The sequence below is a fragment of the Acanthochromis polyacanthus genome, chromosome 9 (genome assembly GCF_021347895.1).
Source record: "Acanthochromis polyacanthus isolate Apoly-LR-REF ecotype Palm Island chromosome 9, KAUST_Apoly_ChrSc, whole genome shotgun sequence".
In the NCBI taxonomy this organism is placed as follows: Eukaryota; Metazoa; Chordata; class Actinopteri; family Pomacentridae; genus Acanthochromis; species Acanthochromis polyacanthus.
Window position 1 is genome coordinate 34,053,984 of NC_067121.1, and position 17,346 is coordinate 34,071,329.

Here is a 17,346-nt window from a genome sequence, read left to right on the forward strand (position 1 = left end):
CATATTTTTTGACTGTGAAAACCCACGCATGCACAGGGAGAACATGCAAACTCCGTGCAGAAAGATCCCAGGCCCACCCCGAGATTTGAACCAGGGATCTTCTTGCTGCAAGGCGAAGGTGCTAATCACTACGTCACTGTGCAGCCCCCTATATATATATATATATATATATATATATATACATATATATATATGGATGTATATATATATATATATATATATATATATATATATATATATATATATATATATATATATACATATATATATGGATATATATATATATATATCCATATATATATATGGATATATATATATATATATATATATATATATATATATATATTTTTTTTTTATAGATAGATAGATAGATAGATAGATAGGCATGCTTTGTTGTTTTCGTCTTGATGAGGAGACACAACATTTAATCAGACAGTTTATTAAGCCATGGCTATAATATAATAAAGTGTATAAATCCATTGAGCAAGGCCAGAGATCAGTCTGCTGACTCCCTTCATACTTACAGAGCTGTGCCTGGGCATAATCTTGTTCCTCCAGTTGTTTCTGTAAAATTATTTGTCGTTTCCTTTCTTCCTCCAAAATAATTCTTAGCTCTAGAATGAAGAAACAGTTGTTTAGGGCTTTTCACTGGTGCTGTTGCCGTAGTTATACAATTTGTGGATCTAAAATAAGACAAGCACACGTGTGTCTTGATGAGAACAGTTCTTCACCTCTAAGCTGGGAATTGCGTGTCTTTGTGGCGTTCCTTGTCAGCTGTTCCAGACGTTCCAACTGGCCCTGCAGCATCAGAATTTCTCTGGCTGCAGAGAAAGGACGCCACATTAATGCTGCAGTAAATGTAAAAACAATTTTTGAAAAAAAAAAAATGAAGTTGGTGCTAACTTACTCAGTTCTTTGTTATTCTCATCCCGACTTAACAGCAAAATCTTCTTTGTAAGTAGCATAGCTATTTGCCTTATTTGCCTCTGGACATCTAAAAAGAAACAAATAAAAATGATGCTCTGCATGTTAAAAGTAGTGATAGGATCTACAGACACAAACTCACCGGCAACATTCGTTTTGGATTCCTCAATGTGGACACTGACCCTCCTCTGCAACACAGTAATCTTACGGCGCACAGAAATCAGCTCCAGCACTGGGAGGCCAACAGAAAATATGTGTCAGGAAAGATTTGACAACAGGCCTTTAACAGAACTAATTACAAAGAAAATACTGGCAGATGTGAACGGATGAGTTCACGTACTTGCTGAGATGACATCTGCTGAGCCTCGCAGCTCACTGATCTTCCTGTCCAGTTGCTCTTGTAGAGCTGATTAAAAATGTAAAGAAAAGTAAATGAGCATGAGAATTCATTTTCAATACAGAAATAAAAACATTTAAAGATGGATTCCCGCAATGCAAAACTGCTCAACAGGAAGAGTATTTTGCAAATGTGACAGGATGTTAAATTGGGATTATTTAACTAAATAACTAATTTTAAAATGCTACTTTTAGTCAATTCTTTTTGCTCACATGCTTAGCTGTTCTTAAACTGACACAGTGTTGTTGGTTATACGCAGCAAAATGCCACTGTGAACTGTCATGAATTCTCTTATTATGTGCTTTATTTTTATGCTTTCATTTGTAAAATCAAACATGTGGTTGAGTGGTTTAGTTTCTTGTTTTAACATTCTATAATTTTGCTTTAGATATACTGCCTGACAGTGGTGACATGTAGATTTGATTTACTTCACCACAAATTTTATTTTACTTTCATTTTCTATTTCTACTCCACCACATCTCAGAAGGACATGTCACACCTTTTCCTTCACCGCATTTATCTGGCAGCTTTAGACACAAATTAAGATATTTTTTTTGCACATAAAACACAAGAAGAGCTTGTTATTATTTGCTGCAAATTAAACTACCCAATTGTTAATGTTAGAACGGCTAAAGTTAGCCAAAACTAAAACAATTATTTGATCATAATTCATATAAAAACCAATCATTTTAATTAGCGCTTGTGATGGCATTTCTCACTATTGTCAGGTTTTTCAGGCAATAATCATTCGATTATTGGAGAAAAAAATCAGCAGAATAATCCACAATGAAAATATTCATTCGATACAGTTCAACTCAAAGCAGCTCAAAATTAGCGTCCCCTCGACCAACTACAACTGCAACATCCTGCTTTTACATAAATGCACGAGTAATAATGTTGTCATGACACAATTTATGGTACTATAACAGTCACAGGGGGTATTTTTCTATATTTACTGCATTTATTTGGTGATATTAAGATACTTTTCAGCATTTTTAATGTAGGACTTTTACTTGTAACAAAGTACTTTTACAGTTGCTAGAATCATGAAAAGGTCATTTCTGTTCACTGACATCCATGTATTACAGTCAAACAGACAGCAGTTTACCCAGAATTGTCTTGTCAGACTGAAGGCCTCGTGTTGACTGAGTCTCTTGTAAATCCCAGATCTGATTTTGCAGTGTGATTATCTGCAGAACTGAACACACAAACAGCAAACATTGAACCCCTTAATACTGATTATAGACACTGAGTCTGCACTAATCATTAAGAGACCAGCACTTTCTTTTCTTCTTCTTCTGTTCCACAAATGTGCTTTAAATATACACTTACTGAGTATTGAGTTTGTGATGTTTTCTTCTATTTGCTGTTTCTTAACATTCAGTTCAGCGCTCTTCTCTTCCAGTTCTCTCTGCAGCTCTGTAGAACAAAAGTTATGAGACATCTTAATATATTATGCTAACAATGCCATTCTTACAGAAGCACAGAACACTGACGACAAATGTTTTCAAATAAAAATTGCATGAATAGTAGGAGAAATGCATCATCCTCACCGCTGATTTCAGTCGAATTTGCAGCAAGTCTGACCTTCCTCTGTAAAGCATTAACCTCACTGGTGAGCGCCATGACTTTCAGAACTGCAGAAAAGCATTATTATTACATAAAAAAATGATACTCGGCGTGGATATTTGTTAAAGAATATAATGTGACAGATCCTGCAAAAATATGAACAAAAATTTGAGGTAAACTTACTTAGAAACGCATCATTGTCAAATATCTCAAGCTGCTGTTTCAATTTTGACTGCAGTTGTGTTTGATACGCTGTAAAGAAATTGCAGCTATATTTTAACATTTGCTTCTGTGAGTCGTTTCCACTGGTTCCACATACGCAGGATTTAAGATATAAAGCTTACAGTTGGTAATAGCTGAGGCAGTCGCACTGCATGTGGCAAGTTGCAGTTTCAGCTGTCTGACCTCCCCCCGCAACACAAAGGCTTCTTCACCTGTCAAAATGCACATTTTACAGAGTATCAGAGCAACAACGAACCTACCGGTCACAGTGACGCAGCTCAAGTCTTCAAACGAGGCACATATGCTCACCTAACTGGCTTTTTTGGAGAGACGTCTGCTGAAGCTGCCCGTTCAGCGACGCGAACTGGTCTTTAATACAAAGAAAAGGCATGTGAGCAGTGGCAGATGTTAAAGTAAGCAAGACTAAAGAGAGACTATATCACAGAGTATTTATGTTGCATGATGGATCACTGGTGCATTGTGTATTCCATTTATTACAGAGTGTTTGACGTATTATTAGCTATGTACAAGAAGAGCACTTACCAGCGCAGGCTTGACTTGACTGTAAAAGAACAAAATTTACTGCATTAGTTGGAGTAAAAACAACACATCCATCCATTATCTATACACTGCTTAATCCTTATTATGGTCACAGGGGGCTGGAGTCTATCCCGGCTGACTAAGAACGAAGGCAGGAGACACTCTGGACAGGTGACCAGTCTATCACAGGGCTACATATACAGACAAACAAACACACTCACACCTACGGACAATTTAGAGGTACCAGTTAACCTCAGCATCTTTTTTGGACTGTGGGAGGAAACCAGAGAACCTGCATGCACAGGGAGAACATGCAAACTCCACGCAGAAAGATCCCAGGAAGCCAGGAACCGGAGATCTTCTAGCTGCAAGGCGACAGTGCTAACCACTAAACCACTGTGCAGCCCAAATACAACACATATATTCACAAAATCTTTAATCATTTTATGCATTAAAAGTAAAACATTAATCACCAGTGCAAAGTACTTTTATTCAACTTTTTATTTAGGTATGATTTTGAGTTACTTATACTTTAAGTGTTTGAATTTGCTTGTACTTTATACTTTAACTCCATTATAATTCAAAGGCAAACATTGTACTTCATAAAAAGAAATGAAGAAATAATGTACATATAATGTGATATCACAGATGAAGACAAAACTTTATTGATCCCAGAAAGGAAATATACAGGCTGCCCAGCAGATATAAAGTAGTTAATTCAACCTTTACCAGCTTCAGTGCTACAGTGATGAACACATTAATGCATCAGTAATCATCATCAAATAATATAATATATATGCATTTTTATCTGGTAATTTAATTACATTTTAATGCTAATACTTTTGTACTTTTACTTACTGATATAAGTATTGTGACTGAAAAAGTCCATGCATCACTTTTACCTGTAGATTTTTTCGATATTGTGGTATTGTTACTTCTACTTAAGTAAATGTTCTGAGTGCTTCTTCCACATCTATTGTCACCACCACAGCGACAACAAACCAGAGGAGACCGAAATAAGTATGAAAAGCATCATTAGATACCGCTATATTTATGTTCGTGGGATCAGTTCCTTTCAGTGGGGTTATCTGAGGTAAGTAACAAGGAACACATCATGTATCACTATGAGCAATTCCCAGAATTCTATTTGTCTCTGTATATTTGCTAAGCCTTGGAGACTTACTGGCTGTTTTGAAGGGAGATGGGTCACATACGAATCTCCTCTATGACTGGCTAAAGTCCTGAGATCCTGATGGACTAGGAAAAGAGAGAAAAATCATTATCAACCACCACTATCAACAGCAATTCATGTTTTTGCCACTATGTACAAACTGATTGCTGCTTCTTACCATGACTGCTGTCCGAAGCATAAAAGATGCAGGTGAGAAGGAGAAGAATCCAAACGAAGTAGGAACCTCCCGCCATTGGATTGTTTTTTTTGGTCATAAAACTCTGCTCTTCTTTCAGCGGGAGTAATGCTTTTTATACACAACTAAAGCAATCAATATTCAGGGGTAGTATCAGCTTCCCAGAAGAGGAGGAGCGAATAACTCACATCTACAAAGTCCTTCTCAACTATACACACAGATGAGGGCTAAAGCTAATTATAAACTGTATATGAGAACATTTAAAACTGACAGTATTTAAAGAAACATTTGTGCACATGCAAAAAGAGATGACATTTCTTTGTTTTCACTTTTGCAGATTCATTTTTTTTTTGTTACTTCTGGCAAACATTGTGGAAATGGACAAAAATCAATGACAGGCAGAGTGCCAGGAAGCCAACATTCAGATATCATGTCCAAATTAGGTCAGATGGAGGCGGGAAGTTATCGCACTTTGGAATTAATTTGTTCTACTTCAACAAATTTGACCCTGACGGTAACTTTAACCAACTCCAGAATGTGATTTAAGATAATAAAATCACTGAACATTATCATTGGTTTGACATTGAACATGACTAAACAGAAATTTCAGTTATGGCAATAAACAGCATATTAGAACTACCAAGTAAAGTTCCAATATACAAAGGTCTAATACATGTTTAACCCTCCTGTTGTCTTCATTTACGGGCACCAAAAAATATTGTTCCCTTGTCTGAAAAAAATCCAAAAATTTACTGACAAAATTCCCCAAATTTCTGAAAACTGGCAGAACTTTCAGTTAGAAAATATCAATAATTCCTTAAAGGTTTCCTTTAAGAGTTTTATTTTTAAACAAAAATCTCCCAAATTTGGCAAGAAAATTCTTGTAAATATTTTCAAAAAATTAGTAAAAATCTTCCCAAAAAATCCTAAAAATATTTAAAGTGATTCCATATATATCAGTAAAACTTGTGATATTTTCTTAAAGAACATTCACAAAAAAATCAACCAATTGTTGTTTTTGATTTTTATGTGAATGTTTTTAAGAAATATTTTTAACATTTCTTTTTTCCACCAAAAAATGTTCAAAGATTTCCCAAAAATACTGAAAATGTAGAGATCAGATATTTCACTGTGAAATTTTTTTCCCCACATTTTCAAACTTTAAAATGGGGCAATTTTGACCAACAGGACGGCACGAGGGTTAAGACAGCGGCTACAGTTACAGGGACTTTAGTTAAAATGTCTGCTGACAGAAGCAAATAGAATAGTTCAAAAATTACATTTTTCAAGGCTACAACTCTCTACAAAAGAAAAAAAGTATCCTTAGACAAATATATACTAACATGTCTTTGTAATCATGAACTTTGATGTTTATTCAATTACAAACTTTTAATGGCATTAAATTCTGAAAATGACTATTTGAAAATGACAAGTGCTATTATAAACACTGGCTTAATGAGTAGTAATAAAGTATTATGCATGTGAGTGAAAAACAATTAACTTAAAATTGTACTTGTGCACCTCTGTGAGCTACTGAATAAAGGAAAAATGCTCTGAAATACAGACTAAAATCTAAAATTTCAGTGACAGTACTTGCGACATGAATACAAGAAACTTCTCAAAAACGCTGTTGAAAAATTTCAGACACATTTGGTGCTTTCTGTAGAACTACACAGTTGCCTCTCTGAGATAACAAGCCACCAAACATTGTGAAAGGTTTTTAAGAAAAGGGATGGAAATATTTTTTTTAATACCACTGTTGTACAATATATAAATGCAAATGAATCCAGGTGAGTGTATGATGTTTGGCCTGAAACCTTTCAAGGACGGAGAAAGTCCAGACTAGTAGACTGTATAAATACAATGTCTGTGTGTGTAAACAGATACTCGGCAAATAAAATGCTTCAGCTCTTCTCCACTGACAAATGACTGACATGTGGGTGTTTTACTACACAAGAAATCTCGCAGTAAGAGACACCCAACACCTAACCCTAAACCTTCAGAAAATATCCTACATTTGATGCTGATAGCAGTTTATTTCACCCACAAAACAGAAAGATTGTAACCTATCTCAAGTCAACATTTGCTATATTTGTGTCACACTTCCTGTCCTGTTTTTTTCTACTCTTTTCCTTCCACTTCTCAAACCCTCACTGCAGCCACATTCCAACTCTCCAGTTTACATATTTATCCAGTTATTGTCCATCCATCCACCTGATGCTCTCAGTTTCCCCACTGGTTCCAGCTCACCTGATTCATCACATCAACTCTTCCGTTTCTATCCTTCCCTTCCAAGACTTGGACAAAGTTTTTGTTTTTCACATTGTACAATCCTGTTGTTGCTCCCTGCACCTGCTCTACCTGTACGCCTTCATCATTATCATTCCACTAATTGCTACATCATCCTGCCTGTTTGTCTGCACTTGAATGTTTTGTCGTGTTACCTGTGCACACAACTTAACAGCTCAGATTAAAATGGGACTTTAATTCCTCTCCGTTTACATCCTACAAGCTCTCAGTATTCTCAATTTACAATCATGACTTTTGCAATGATGCCAATAACCACAAGTTGCTGAGTTGCCTATCAAAATAATGGCATGTGTTCAACAAATCGCTGTTTTGTTTTGTGTGTAGTGATTATGTCGTCTAATACTGACATTAAGTCAGGTGAAACATTTTCAAGTCGGCTCAACTGGTTCTCTGTGTGGGTTACAACTAGAAAGACCAGAGGACACTTCCATGTGCTAAACCCCCGAGGATCTCATGCAAACTCCGAACAGAAAGGCCACAGCTAGCTGATGCGTTTGAACTTTGAACTTTCTTTCAATATAACACAGTGAAAACCGCTGAGCTAATATGCCACCAACAAAAACACACATCCTGGTATTCTTTTTTTTGTTGACGGAATATAACTCTACCAGCACAGAGGAATTTTGAGGCCCTTCCCAGAGAGGTTTCAGGTGCCCCAAAGAAAAAAACAACAGCAGAAAATGGCTGAAGAAGTAGGAATAAATGTAACTTGTTGTGTTAATTGGGGTTTCATTGGCACAAGCAGACAAGTTTTTGGAATCAAATGGTCATAAATAACAAGAACATGTCTAGATTTCTGTCGGATAAAGTACAAAGACTCATTGCCATTATTCTGTGCAATCCACAAACTGACTGTGAAGCAGAATCACTCCGAATTCCCGTTATATTGTCAATTAACTAAGCAACAGTCTTCCACTGCAAAAATCGTAAAGAGGCTTCATGTATATATGAATATTTTAAAAGGCAACAGCTGATGTAAATATACTAAGAGACAAAAATGCATGTCTGTTGAAACAGTACAGAAAAAGATTACAAAAGATCATTAAGCAATTATTCAATCTGAGTCTTCTGTGCTGGAAAGTAATATACTTAAATACCACTACTTCTGAAAAGGTAATGAAATTAAACGATATTTTATCAGATTTTTTTTTTTACATTTTAGTAAAATTACTGGCACTTACTGGAGCTACGCTGGGAACTAAGGTCAACAAAGTCAGGCGTATTTGCTTTGTTTTGGGTTGACATGAGGTTTAGACTTTTTTTATCATTTTCAAAATCTGTAGGCAGTATTCCCAGCTTTGCCTGCTGGTTTCCCATAAAGTTTGGAAATGATTAACTACACCTTCAAGGTCATATTTTTGTGATGCAACTTTTTGAAAACTGGGCAGAAACTCAACCCTTAAAAGTAAAACAAATTACATCCATTTATCACCGTAATATTGTGTCAATGTGCCTCCTTGAAACAGAGTTTAAAAAGTTAGTCACCCCAGTAATGAACAGTGTTTATTTTGTATTTTCAGGATTTAACACTTGTTCAAAATATCCATAATGTATTTGGGTAATATACTTCTATTTCTTTGTTGCAGGTCAGATGAGGGGTCTGACTGTGTAAAAGAAATTGAAAATGAAAGGTGATGACTGCATTGTTTACTTGTGCTGTTTTCAGTCTCTTCAAGTATAAACTCTTAAAGTGACCCCATGTTAGCTGTTATACCTGTTCTTCTTTACATAGCTACAAACCTAGGTTGTAATATATAGACCCATTTTATAGCACTGCAAATGTGGGTTTCTTATTCTTGGAAAGTTTGTATCTGGATCATGGGGATTCAATTCAATGTTGCTTTGAAAAACTTATACAAAAGTCAGATTGATGACTGATCCGTCCATCCTTCCATCCATTCGTCCATTATTTGCTACATCCACTCGCTTTTACCTGCAGAGAACAGATGTACAATGCACACTCACACTCACACCCACAACCAGTTTAGAAGTCACATTTGAACTTGTTTTATGGCACTTATCCAGGTTGTTTTCTCCTAACTAGATCCTTGCTTTTGTTGCATCTACTCTCGGGTGTACGTCGCTTTGGATAAAAGTGTCTGCTGAAAGAAACTGCAGAATTGCAGAAGTTATCATACATGTCTTTAAACTGTGGAAGAAACCCACACATGCACAGGGACAACATAGAAATCTCGCAAAGAAAGACAGCCGCTGTAAAGCAACTGGACCCAGCTTATTGTCTACATTTTGTTTTTACAATAGCTGCTAAAACCTTGAGCTGACAGTCCTTAAATCACACACAAGCCAAGATTATTTTTCATGCATGTCTGTCTGTTAGTTTAAAATAAAATCAGCTGTCCTCATATTAATGAATAATGTATCTCTGTGCTTACATCTGGATCATAGACTATTTCTGGAACTTGGTGTATTTTTAAGAAGACCACAGCGCCATCATGTGATGCTGTACAGTAAATTAAATCTTAGACCATGTCTGTTTGTCAAGATAGTTCACTCCCTTTGTTCTATCATTATGTAAAGTCTCTTCAACCTACAACTGCAATCAAATCTGAATGTTACTTAACAAGCGCCTGAGGTATCCAGCTGCGTATGCGCATACAGTTTTTCGGTCCATTTTTAAAACACACGCACACATCAAACCCGACTATCTTGTGTGAATGTAGAGCGTTCAGGTTAAATATTATCCAGGCGAAGGAGGAAGTTTGCGCAACTGAACCTTGTTACTCCGCCACTCTGGTTAATCGCGCGTCTTCTCGCGATATTATGCTCAGGCATTCTTGTCTTATAACTGTCAGGTCGCACAGCGTTGAATCTCGACAACAGCAATAACAGCGGCGACATTTGTTCTCGACACGTTTCCTTCTCTCCTCCTTTGAAGGACTTGACAAACCAGCTCCGCGGACTATTGTGCTATCAGGTATTGTTTTGTTTATGCGTCTTTGCTAATGCTTTTGACTTCACGTATTTATTTTATTTTATTTTGACATTTTGCTGTGTTAAATAACAGCATGACAGCATGTGATTTTAATAGAAACAAACGCTTATTTAACCGTCTAAATGAGTCGCCAGTTTCTCTGGTGAAAAGTCGGAGTTTTTTTAAGACACAGTATGGTTAAAGTATTAAAGTATTAAAGAACAAGAAAAGTATAACATGACACTGTTTTATTTTAAGCAAAGAAGTAAAAAGGGGCGTGTTACTGAATAGAAGCTAGTGGAGCTAAACTTTTAGTTTATGGTATTAATTCTATGCTGAACTTCTGTTTCTGTAAATCTCAAATGCAAAATGCCGAGTAACAATGACTGGACTTAATGTTGTTGCACAATGCAAGTTATCCCTTCTTGGGACATATTAATGCAGTGTCACTGGTGTGTCATGTGTCAACTTGTTTCTTGCTATTTACCTTTGATCATATTTAACACCCACTGACCTCTGATCACACCCAGCCCACGTAGACATTTTATCCCTGGTGTGGATATTTATTTTAGGAAAGCATCATGTCGGATTTTTGTATATTTTTCACAACTAACTGCATAATCTTACTGTGATGGCATAAATACATATGATATTATGTTTTTGACACTCCTCATTGAGTGTTTTTCATTTATTTATTTTGCACATTGTAGATTAATACTGAAGATATCAAAACTGTAAAAGAATACATATGGAATTATGTTGTAAACAGAAAAGTGTTAATCTTCAGTATTAATATACAATATTAATACTGAATGAGAAGGTGTGTCCAAACTTTTGACTGGTAGTGTATGTATTTTTGTCACATTTTCAAGCAAAAATGTAAACTTTTAGCCTGATAAGCGTTTACACACTGTGTATTTTCGCTTACTGCTTACTCTACATGCTGTTAATTCCTACCCCAGATAAGATGTCACTGTCTGGCTGGGTGTGTGTGGTAACTGGTGCCTCCAGGGGTATTGGCAGAGGAATAGCTCTCCAGCTGTCTGAGGCGGGAGCTACCGTCTACATCACAGGACGCCAGGAGAAGACTCTGAAAGAAACTGCTGCACAGGTGAATTTTTAAGCTTGTTCTTTTGCAATCGTTAAATTAATAAGTGAATGTTTGAAAAGGCAATCTCTGACATTTGTAGTTCAACTAAGCTCCAAAGTAACGTCAATTCCTTTAGTGTTATTATTCCGGAATTGGAGAAAATTTTACATTCCAACCATCAAATTTTAAGTAACGCCCTAAAATGCCATTTCTCTTTTGTCCCACCTCAATAATGACCAAATTGAATCTCAAAACAGTTATGACATTGAAATCTCCTTTTATCCCCTCATTGATGTCTCTTGTAATTGTGGGAGCATTTTTTTTAATCGATACGATCATGATGGTAATCCACGGACCTGTCTAGCTCACTGGATAATACACCGACTTTTGGATGGTGGAACCCGGGCATGAAAACCACACAGTTCCCTTCTGGGCATTTGACTTTGCAGAGAATGGACTCCACACTTTCATACTTATTCAGTCCTCCTGAGGGCACCCTTTTCCTTGAATGGGATTATTTATATAAGATTATTTAACCTTTTACGTTAAAAATGCTTGTTTTCTTTTAGCGTCTCCTTTTGAACCAATTTTGCGAGGCTTGTCATTGTAAAACCAATATGACTCACTGGATTTAGCACAGGGCTCCAAATTAAAGGTCCCTTGATTGATCTCCAGTTGGACCATAAGTTTTTTTTTAAATCTTCTCTGTTCTGCTTTCAGTTATCTTAATTTCTTGAAAAGGAACATTTCAGAGAGTTGGTTATTGTCAATATTTCAAATAATAATTATTTTGCATGGCACGTGTGTTTCACAACAACCCTGTTAGCATAACCTTTTTAGCTGGTAGAAGAAGAAGAAAACAGTGAATCACATGATGGAATTAACTTCAAACAGTTTTCCAAAAGAATACAAAGCTATGTCTTCTCTTCTATTTTTCATTCTTTGAGAACATTGTCAGCCTTGATTGAATGTCTCGCTCTACCTCATGCAACCCTGTTATGCATAGCATCAGGATAAGATAGATTCTTTTTACTTTTTTCCTTCAGTAAGTTTGTCCTCTTGGTCAGCAGTAACAACTAGCTAAATATCTAGCTTGTACTCCTGAGAAAAAGCTAACATTAGCATGGCTAAGCAACCCTGTTACTGTGATGAGTAGGGTTAGCAAAGAACAAATAAAACATAGAATAAAAATAGTACCGTTGATGTGTAAGCTGAGCCAATCAAGCCTTTGATAGTTTATTGCCTATTACTGGTGAATATGTAGCAAAAAAATTGTAAAAGAGAAGGTTAATTTTTCAAAAAAATTGAAGCCCAAATGTCCTCCAATTCTGGAATGACTCAGATGTCTTAGAAAACGCTGCACCTGTTTAGTTTCTGCTCCTTCATAGCAGTGTTTTAGACTGACCTCTTTATTCTGAACACAGGTGAACGAGAGAGGTGGGCGGTGTTTGCCAGCTGTCTGTGATTCTACAAAAACCGAAGACATCGAGCAGCTGTTTGAGAGGATCAAACGTGAACAGAATGGCAGACTGGATATACTGGTTAATAATGCCTACGCAGGAGTCCAGGTTGGCATCATTAGTGCACTAACAAGAAATACTTCTTGGTATTTCACGGATTGATAGAAAAGAATTAATTGTTGTACGGTGAGCAGACAGTACGAAACAGAAAGAGGAGCAGCCAAAAACTGAACGGTTATTCATCTCAAATCATTACATTTGTAGAACAATGAAATTAAATGAAATTTGAGGTTATGTTTGAATCATGCCACATCAGAAACTACTAAAGATATAATCCTATATAAAATCCTGAATTTTTACTGTTATTTCTCATCATGCCATTGATTTTGAATCTGCAATATTCTCTAATTATGGATGAAATATGGGGGGAAAAAAGGAAACTGCTGTGAAAAGTTCAATCTTTGAGCACACATTAACAAAACAATGTATAATGCAGAAGTCAACAAGTTACATTTTCTGAACCAAGAATACAAAATGTAATGTATGGAATATTTTTAAATATAAAACAAAAAAAAGGTTGTTTTGGCTCAAATTTCATAACTGACTGAACAAGTATAACAAGTTATACCACAAAAGCATTGCTAGTCAGACTGATCTAAGTAGAACAGAGTTGGTTTTCCAAACATAACTCAGAAAATCATTATTTTTTCACATGGGCAAGATTTAGAACAGAGGGCCACTGATGATATGAGATGAAATAACCCTGAACTGTGCGATTTACCTCAACTCTAAACATTTTGTGTTGTTCCAGGATATCTTCGAAAACATGGGGAAGAAGTTCTGGGAAACTGATCCGTCTATTTGGGATAGTATCAACAATGCAGGACTCAGGTATTATATTCTTTCCTGCTTAATGATGTCTGGTGAGAGCAAATTTATGACATGCATCTAATGGCAGTCATCCAGATATCACTTCATTATTTTTAGTCTGTTTTTAGTTCAGAACTCATCACAGCACTACCAAGAGACTGTGAGGGATATAAACTATAGTCATTTGTATTTTACGATTTTAAAACTGAGAAACTTTTTGACTTGCTTCAATTTTTCCTCATCTGGCAGGGGTCACTATTTTTTCTCAGTTTTTGGGGCCCGGTTGATGGTTGCTCAAGGCCGAGGTTTGATAGTGACCGTTTCATCTTTTGGGGGGATGCGGTACCTCTTCAACGTGCCGTATGGAGTTGGTAAAGCTGCAGTAAGTTGTCCTCACATTCACATTTAGGTCACTGCAACCCAGTATGTGCACTACACAGTTAGATCTGAGTCCTATACTTGATCATATCTCCTCTCATATCCCATCAATGTAATAAAAATCTGTTTTCTTTACGTTTTTTTCCAGTGTGACAGGCTGGCAGCTGATATGGCTGTCGAGCTGAAAAGCAGAGGAGTGGTTTCTGTCAGCCTGTGGCCGGGAGCCGTACAAACGGAGCTTGTCACTCAGCTTGTAGTGGACAAAGAAGCCCCACAGGGTATAAATCCTCAGGTAGACTCTTGTCTAGCAGCAAAACCTTCTTCATGGTTACTCCTTCTGTTATACCCTACATCTCTGGATTTTCTTTTCTTCAGTTTAAAACTGTCTTCGAACATGGAGAAACCACAGAGCTGAGCGGGAGGTGCATTGTCAACCTGGCTAAAGGTAGGACTGCACTGTGGAAAACAGTGCACACCTCACAGTCAGATTAGAGGAATCTGACGTGGCATTAACAACTGCAGTCCAGTAAATGTCATCTAAAAAAGGAGATAACAGTTCAGTAACAGTGTGCACATTTTTGTTCTGCACATCCTAACGTGCTTCACAAAACTGATATGCTGCATACTGGTACAGATGAGTATTTTAGAGGACTGTTTATTCACAAACTAAGCCAGACCCCTTAGGTCATCTGGAACTGGTTTGTTGTGTATCCCAAGAACTAGAACCAAGCAAGGTGAGGCAGCGTTCGGTTATTATGCTCCTCACCTGTGGAACAAACTTCTTGTAGATTTGAGGTCTGTTCAAACTGTCAGTGCCTTTAAATCAGGGCTGAAAACCCAACTGTACTGTTATTTGTATAGCACAATTCAACACAAGGTAATTCAAAGTGCTCTACATAAATAAACTTGCCTTGCCTTGCTTTGCCTAAGCCCACTTTGAATTTTGGTTTCTCTTTTTGCCTGAAAGATAAAAATCTGATGTCACTGACTGGGAAAATACTCCTGACTTGTGACCTGGCAAGGCGCTATGGAGTGAAGGATATTGATGGTAAATTTGTATTTCTTTCTGCCTTTTTTTAAAAAATTTGCAGAATACAGACTTTAAACAGATCATTATGTGCAGTCCACTCTAATATTTTGTACATTTGTTTCTTTCCAGGGCGGAGCGTGGCTGACTACACTTGTGTAAAATACCTCCTGAGCCAGTCTCCATATCTGTCCTGGCTCTCCTATGTTGTCCCCTCTTTCATTCGCGTGCCACACTTTGTGATGACCCTGGCAAATAGCAAGTTCTAAAGGTTCCCTACATCAGTCCTCACATGGCATGGTCGGTCATTTCACTGGCATAACCATTACTATTGGCTAAAGGGTGTCAAGAGGATTTATGCTCGACATTATTTTTGAGGGAGTACTTATCCTTTGCATATGTACGTACTCATACACATTCCAGCTACAGAGCTTAACTGATTCTATGAAGTTTGAAGTAAACAAGGTTTGTCTGAAGGATGTCGAAACATACCGACTGTTTAACATAATGTAGGAGAAGCAATACAATGTGAAAATTGCAATTTCTTGTTATAACTATGTGCAATTTCCTAATTACTACACGGATATTAAGGATCTTTTTGAAGCACATGAAGAAGCATTACACTTATTTTTTGCTTTTATTGAAATTTTCATTAAATTTGTATATTCACACACTACAGCTATTGTATTCAGCGAGTTAAGGAAGAAATAACTAAATAAACCAATGTAAACCTGCTGCTGTTTATATTTCTCATTCTTTTTTTGCAAATCTTCAGTAAATTATTTTATAGTTAAATGACTCCAGTGAACATGATTTTTTTTCCCATCATGTTGTTAATATGGTAAAATGTGCAAATAGTGAATTTTATGTACTGGAAGGCAAATTATGTGCAAAGCAAGCCGTGTGGGACTTTCTGTATTGTTATTATTTGCTAGAATAGAAATATAAACTAGCCATTGTTGAACTAAAATGAAGACAGATTTAGCAACTGCAGAGCTTATTTTTTGCCTCAGATGTTTTCAGAAAAACTTTTCGCTGAATTGTTTTCGTAATAATAGAGAAACTTTGCGTCTGAGCCACCATGTTGGTCAGATGTCTCTACAGGACTGGTTTGCAGTGAAGCTAAGTGCCTGCAATCACACCACTTGGTGGCCCTCTAGTGACATGCCTATCAAGCTTAATAATGTTGGGAAACCTCTCTCACGTGTAAAAACACCCCTGTGGACATGCACTTCCACATTTCAAATTTAGAATAGAATAGAAATGAATAGCTTTTACTGTCTTTGTACACAAAAATTGTACAACGAAACTGGTGGGAGCATCTCTCTATAGTGCACTTAAAAAATACAAATGCAATATCCATCCATCCATTCTCTATACACCGCTTTATCCTCACTCGGGTTGCGGGGGGTGCTGGAGCCTATCTCAGTAAACTCGGGCGAAGGCAGGGGACACCAAGGACAAGTCTGTCGCAGGTCTACATATACAGACAAACAATCACACTCACATTCACACCTACAGACAATTTAGAGTAGCCAATTAACCTCAGCATATTTTTGGACTGTGGGAGGAAGCCGGAGTGCCCGGAGAAACAAATGCAATATGCATGACATAATAAAAGTAATAAATAGAATAATAAAAGTTTGCGTATACACACACACTGATGTTACACTGTCCCATGTTTGACCAAGAGAAATTTGTTCTCAAGAATCTGTGGGGATGATATTACTTTGAAGACATCTGTTTTCATTTTGATATGAAAGGGTCTTTTTTTGTAGATTACTGTCCAAATAATTGAAATAAAAAGAGGAGAAAAAACAAAGATGGATGAATACTTTTTATAGGCACTGTTAAAAGGAAGACCCTTCACTGGCTTCCAGTTGCTGCCCGCATAAAATTCAAAACTCACATTTGCTTTCAAAACTACAATGAAAACAGCTCTCATTCAGGTCTTCACTCCCTCCTGCTCACTACGCTCGGCCAACAAAAGGCGCCTGATACAACCACCACAACAGGGCCGGTTGATGGCTGGACTTTTCTCTTCTTTGAGCTTGTCAAACTCAAACAGATTGTACAACTGTATGAGAAAAATGTAACTCTGATTGCTTCTCCTGGTGAGAACAGAGGGACTGTTCAGATTTAACAAGATGATTCCTCCTGTTAAAAATCACATCAGATGTTTTGTCGCCTTGATACAGGGGGTGCTGGTGGGTGGTTGACGTGCAAATGTTTGGCCTACTGTCACGGATTTATTATACAG

At 36.9% G+C, this 17,346-nt stretch overlaps 2 protein-coding genes across 2 annotated transcripts in view; one reads left to right on the top strand and one right to left on the bottom strand.

The window, feature by feature from the left end:
• acin1a (apoptotic chromatin condensation inducer 1a) overlaps window positions 1-5,110 on the bottom strand; it is a 38,903-nt gene extending 33,793 nt beyond the window's left edge. Inside the window, exons 1-14 of the mRNA XM_051953689.1 lie at window positions 5,002-5,110; window positions 4,836-4,909; window positions 3,656-3,674; window positions 3,422-3,481; window positions 3,235-3,324; window positions 3,074-3,142; window positions 2,875-2,958; window positions 2,654-2,740; window positions 2,430-2,519; window positions 1,265-1,330; window positions 1,067-1,156; window positions 908-994; window positions 732-821; window positions 525-614 (exon numbers count right to left, since the gene is read on the bottom strand). Coding sequence (XP_051809649.1) covers window positions 525-614; window positions 732-821; window positions 908-994; window positions 1,067-1,156; window positions 1,265-1,330; window positions 2,430-2,519; window positions 2,654-2,740; window positions 2,875-2,958; window positions 3,074-3,142; window positions 3,235-3,324; window positions 3,422-3,481; window positions 3,656-3,674; window positions 4,836-4,909; window positions 5,002-5,098 — 1,093 coding nt within the window. The 5' untranslated portion in view covers window positions 5,099-5,110. The remainder of the gene's footprint in view (window positions 1-524; window positions 615-731; window positions 822-907; window positions 995-1,066; window positions 1,157-1,264; window positions 1,331-2,429; window positions 2,520-2,653; window positions 2,741-2,874; window positions 2,959-3,073; window positions 3,143-3,234; window positions 3,325-3,421; window positions 3,482-3,655; window positions 3,675-4,835; window positions 4,910-5,001) is intronic.
• A 4,987-nt stretch (window positions 5,111-10,097) lies between these two features.
• dhrs1 (dehydrogenase/reductase (SDR family) member 1) lies at window positions 10,098-15,821 on the top strand. The gene is made up of 9 exons (XM_022197179.2): window positions 10,098-10,264; window positions 11,224-11,372; window positions 12,776-12,919; window positions 13,623-13,702; window positions 13,931-14,063; window positions 14,208-14,351; window positions 14,435-14,504; window positions 15,027-15,107; window positions 15,219-15,821. The coding sequence occupies exons 2-9, from the start codon at window positions 11,229-11,231 to the stop codon at window positions 15,353-15,355; spliced, it is 933 nt and encodes a 310-aa protein (XP_022052871.1). The 5' UTR covers window positions 10,098-10,264; window positions 11,224-11,228; the 3' UTR covers window positions 15,356-15,821.
• The last annotated feature ends 1,525 nt before the right edge of the window (window positions 15,822-17,346 follow it).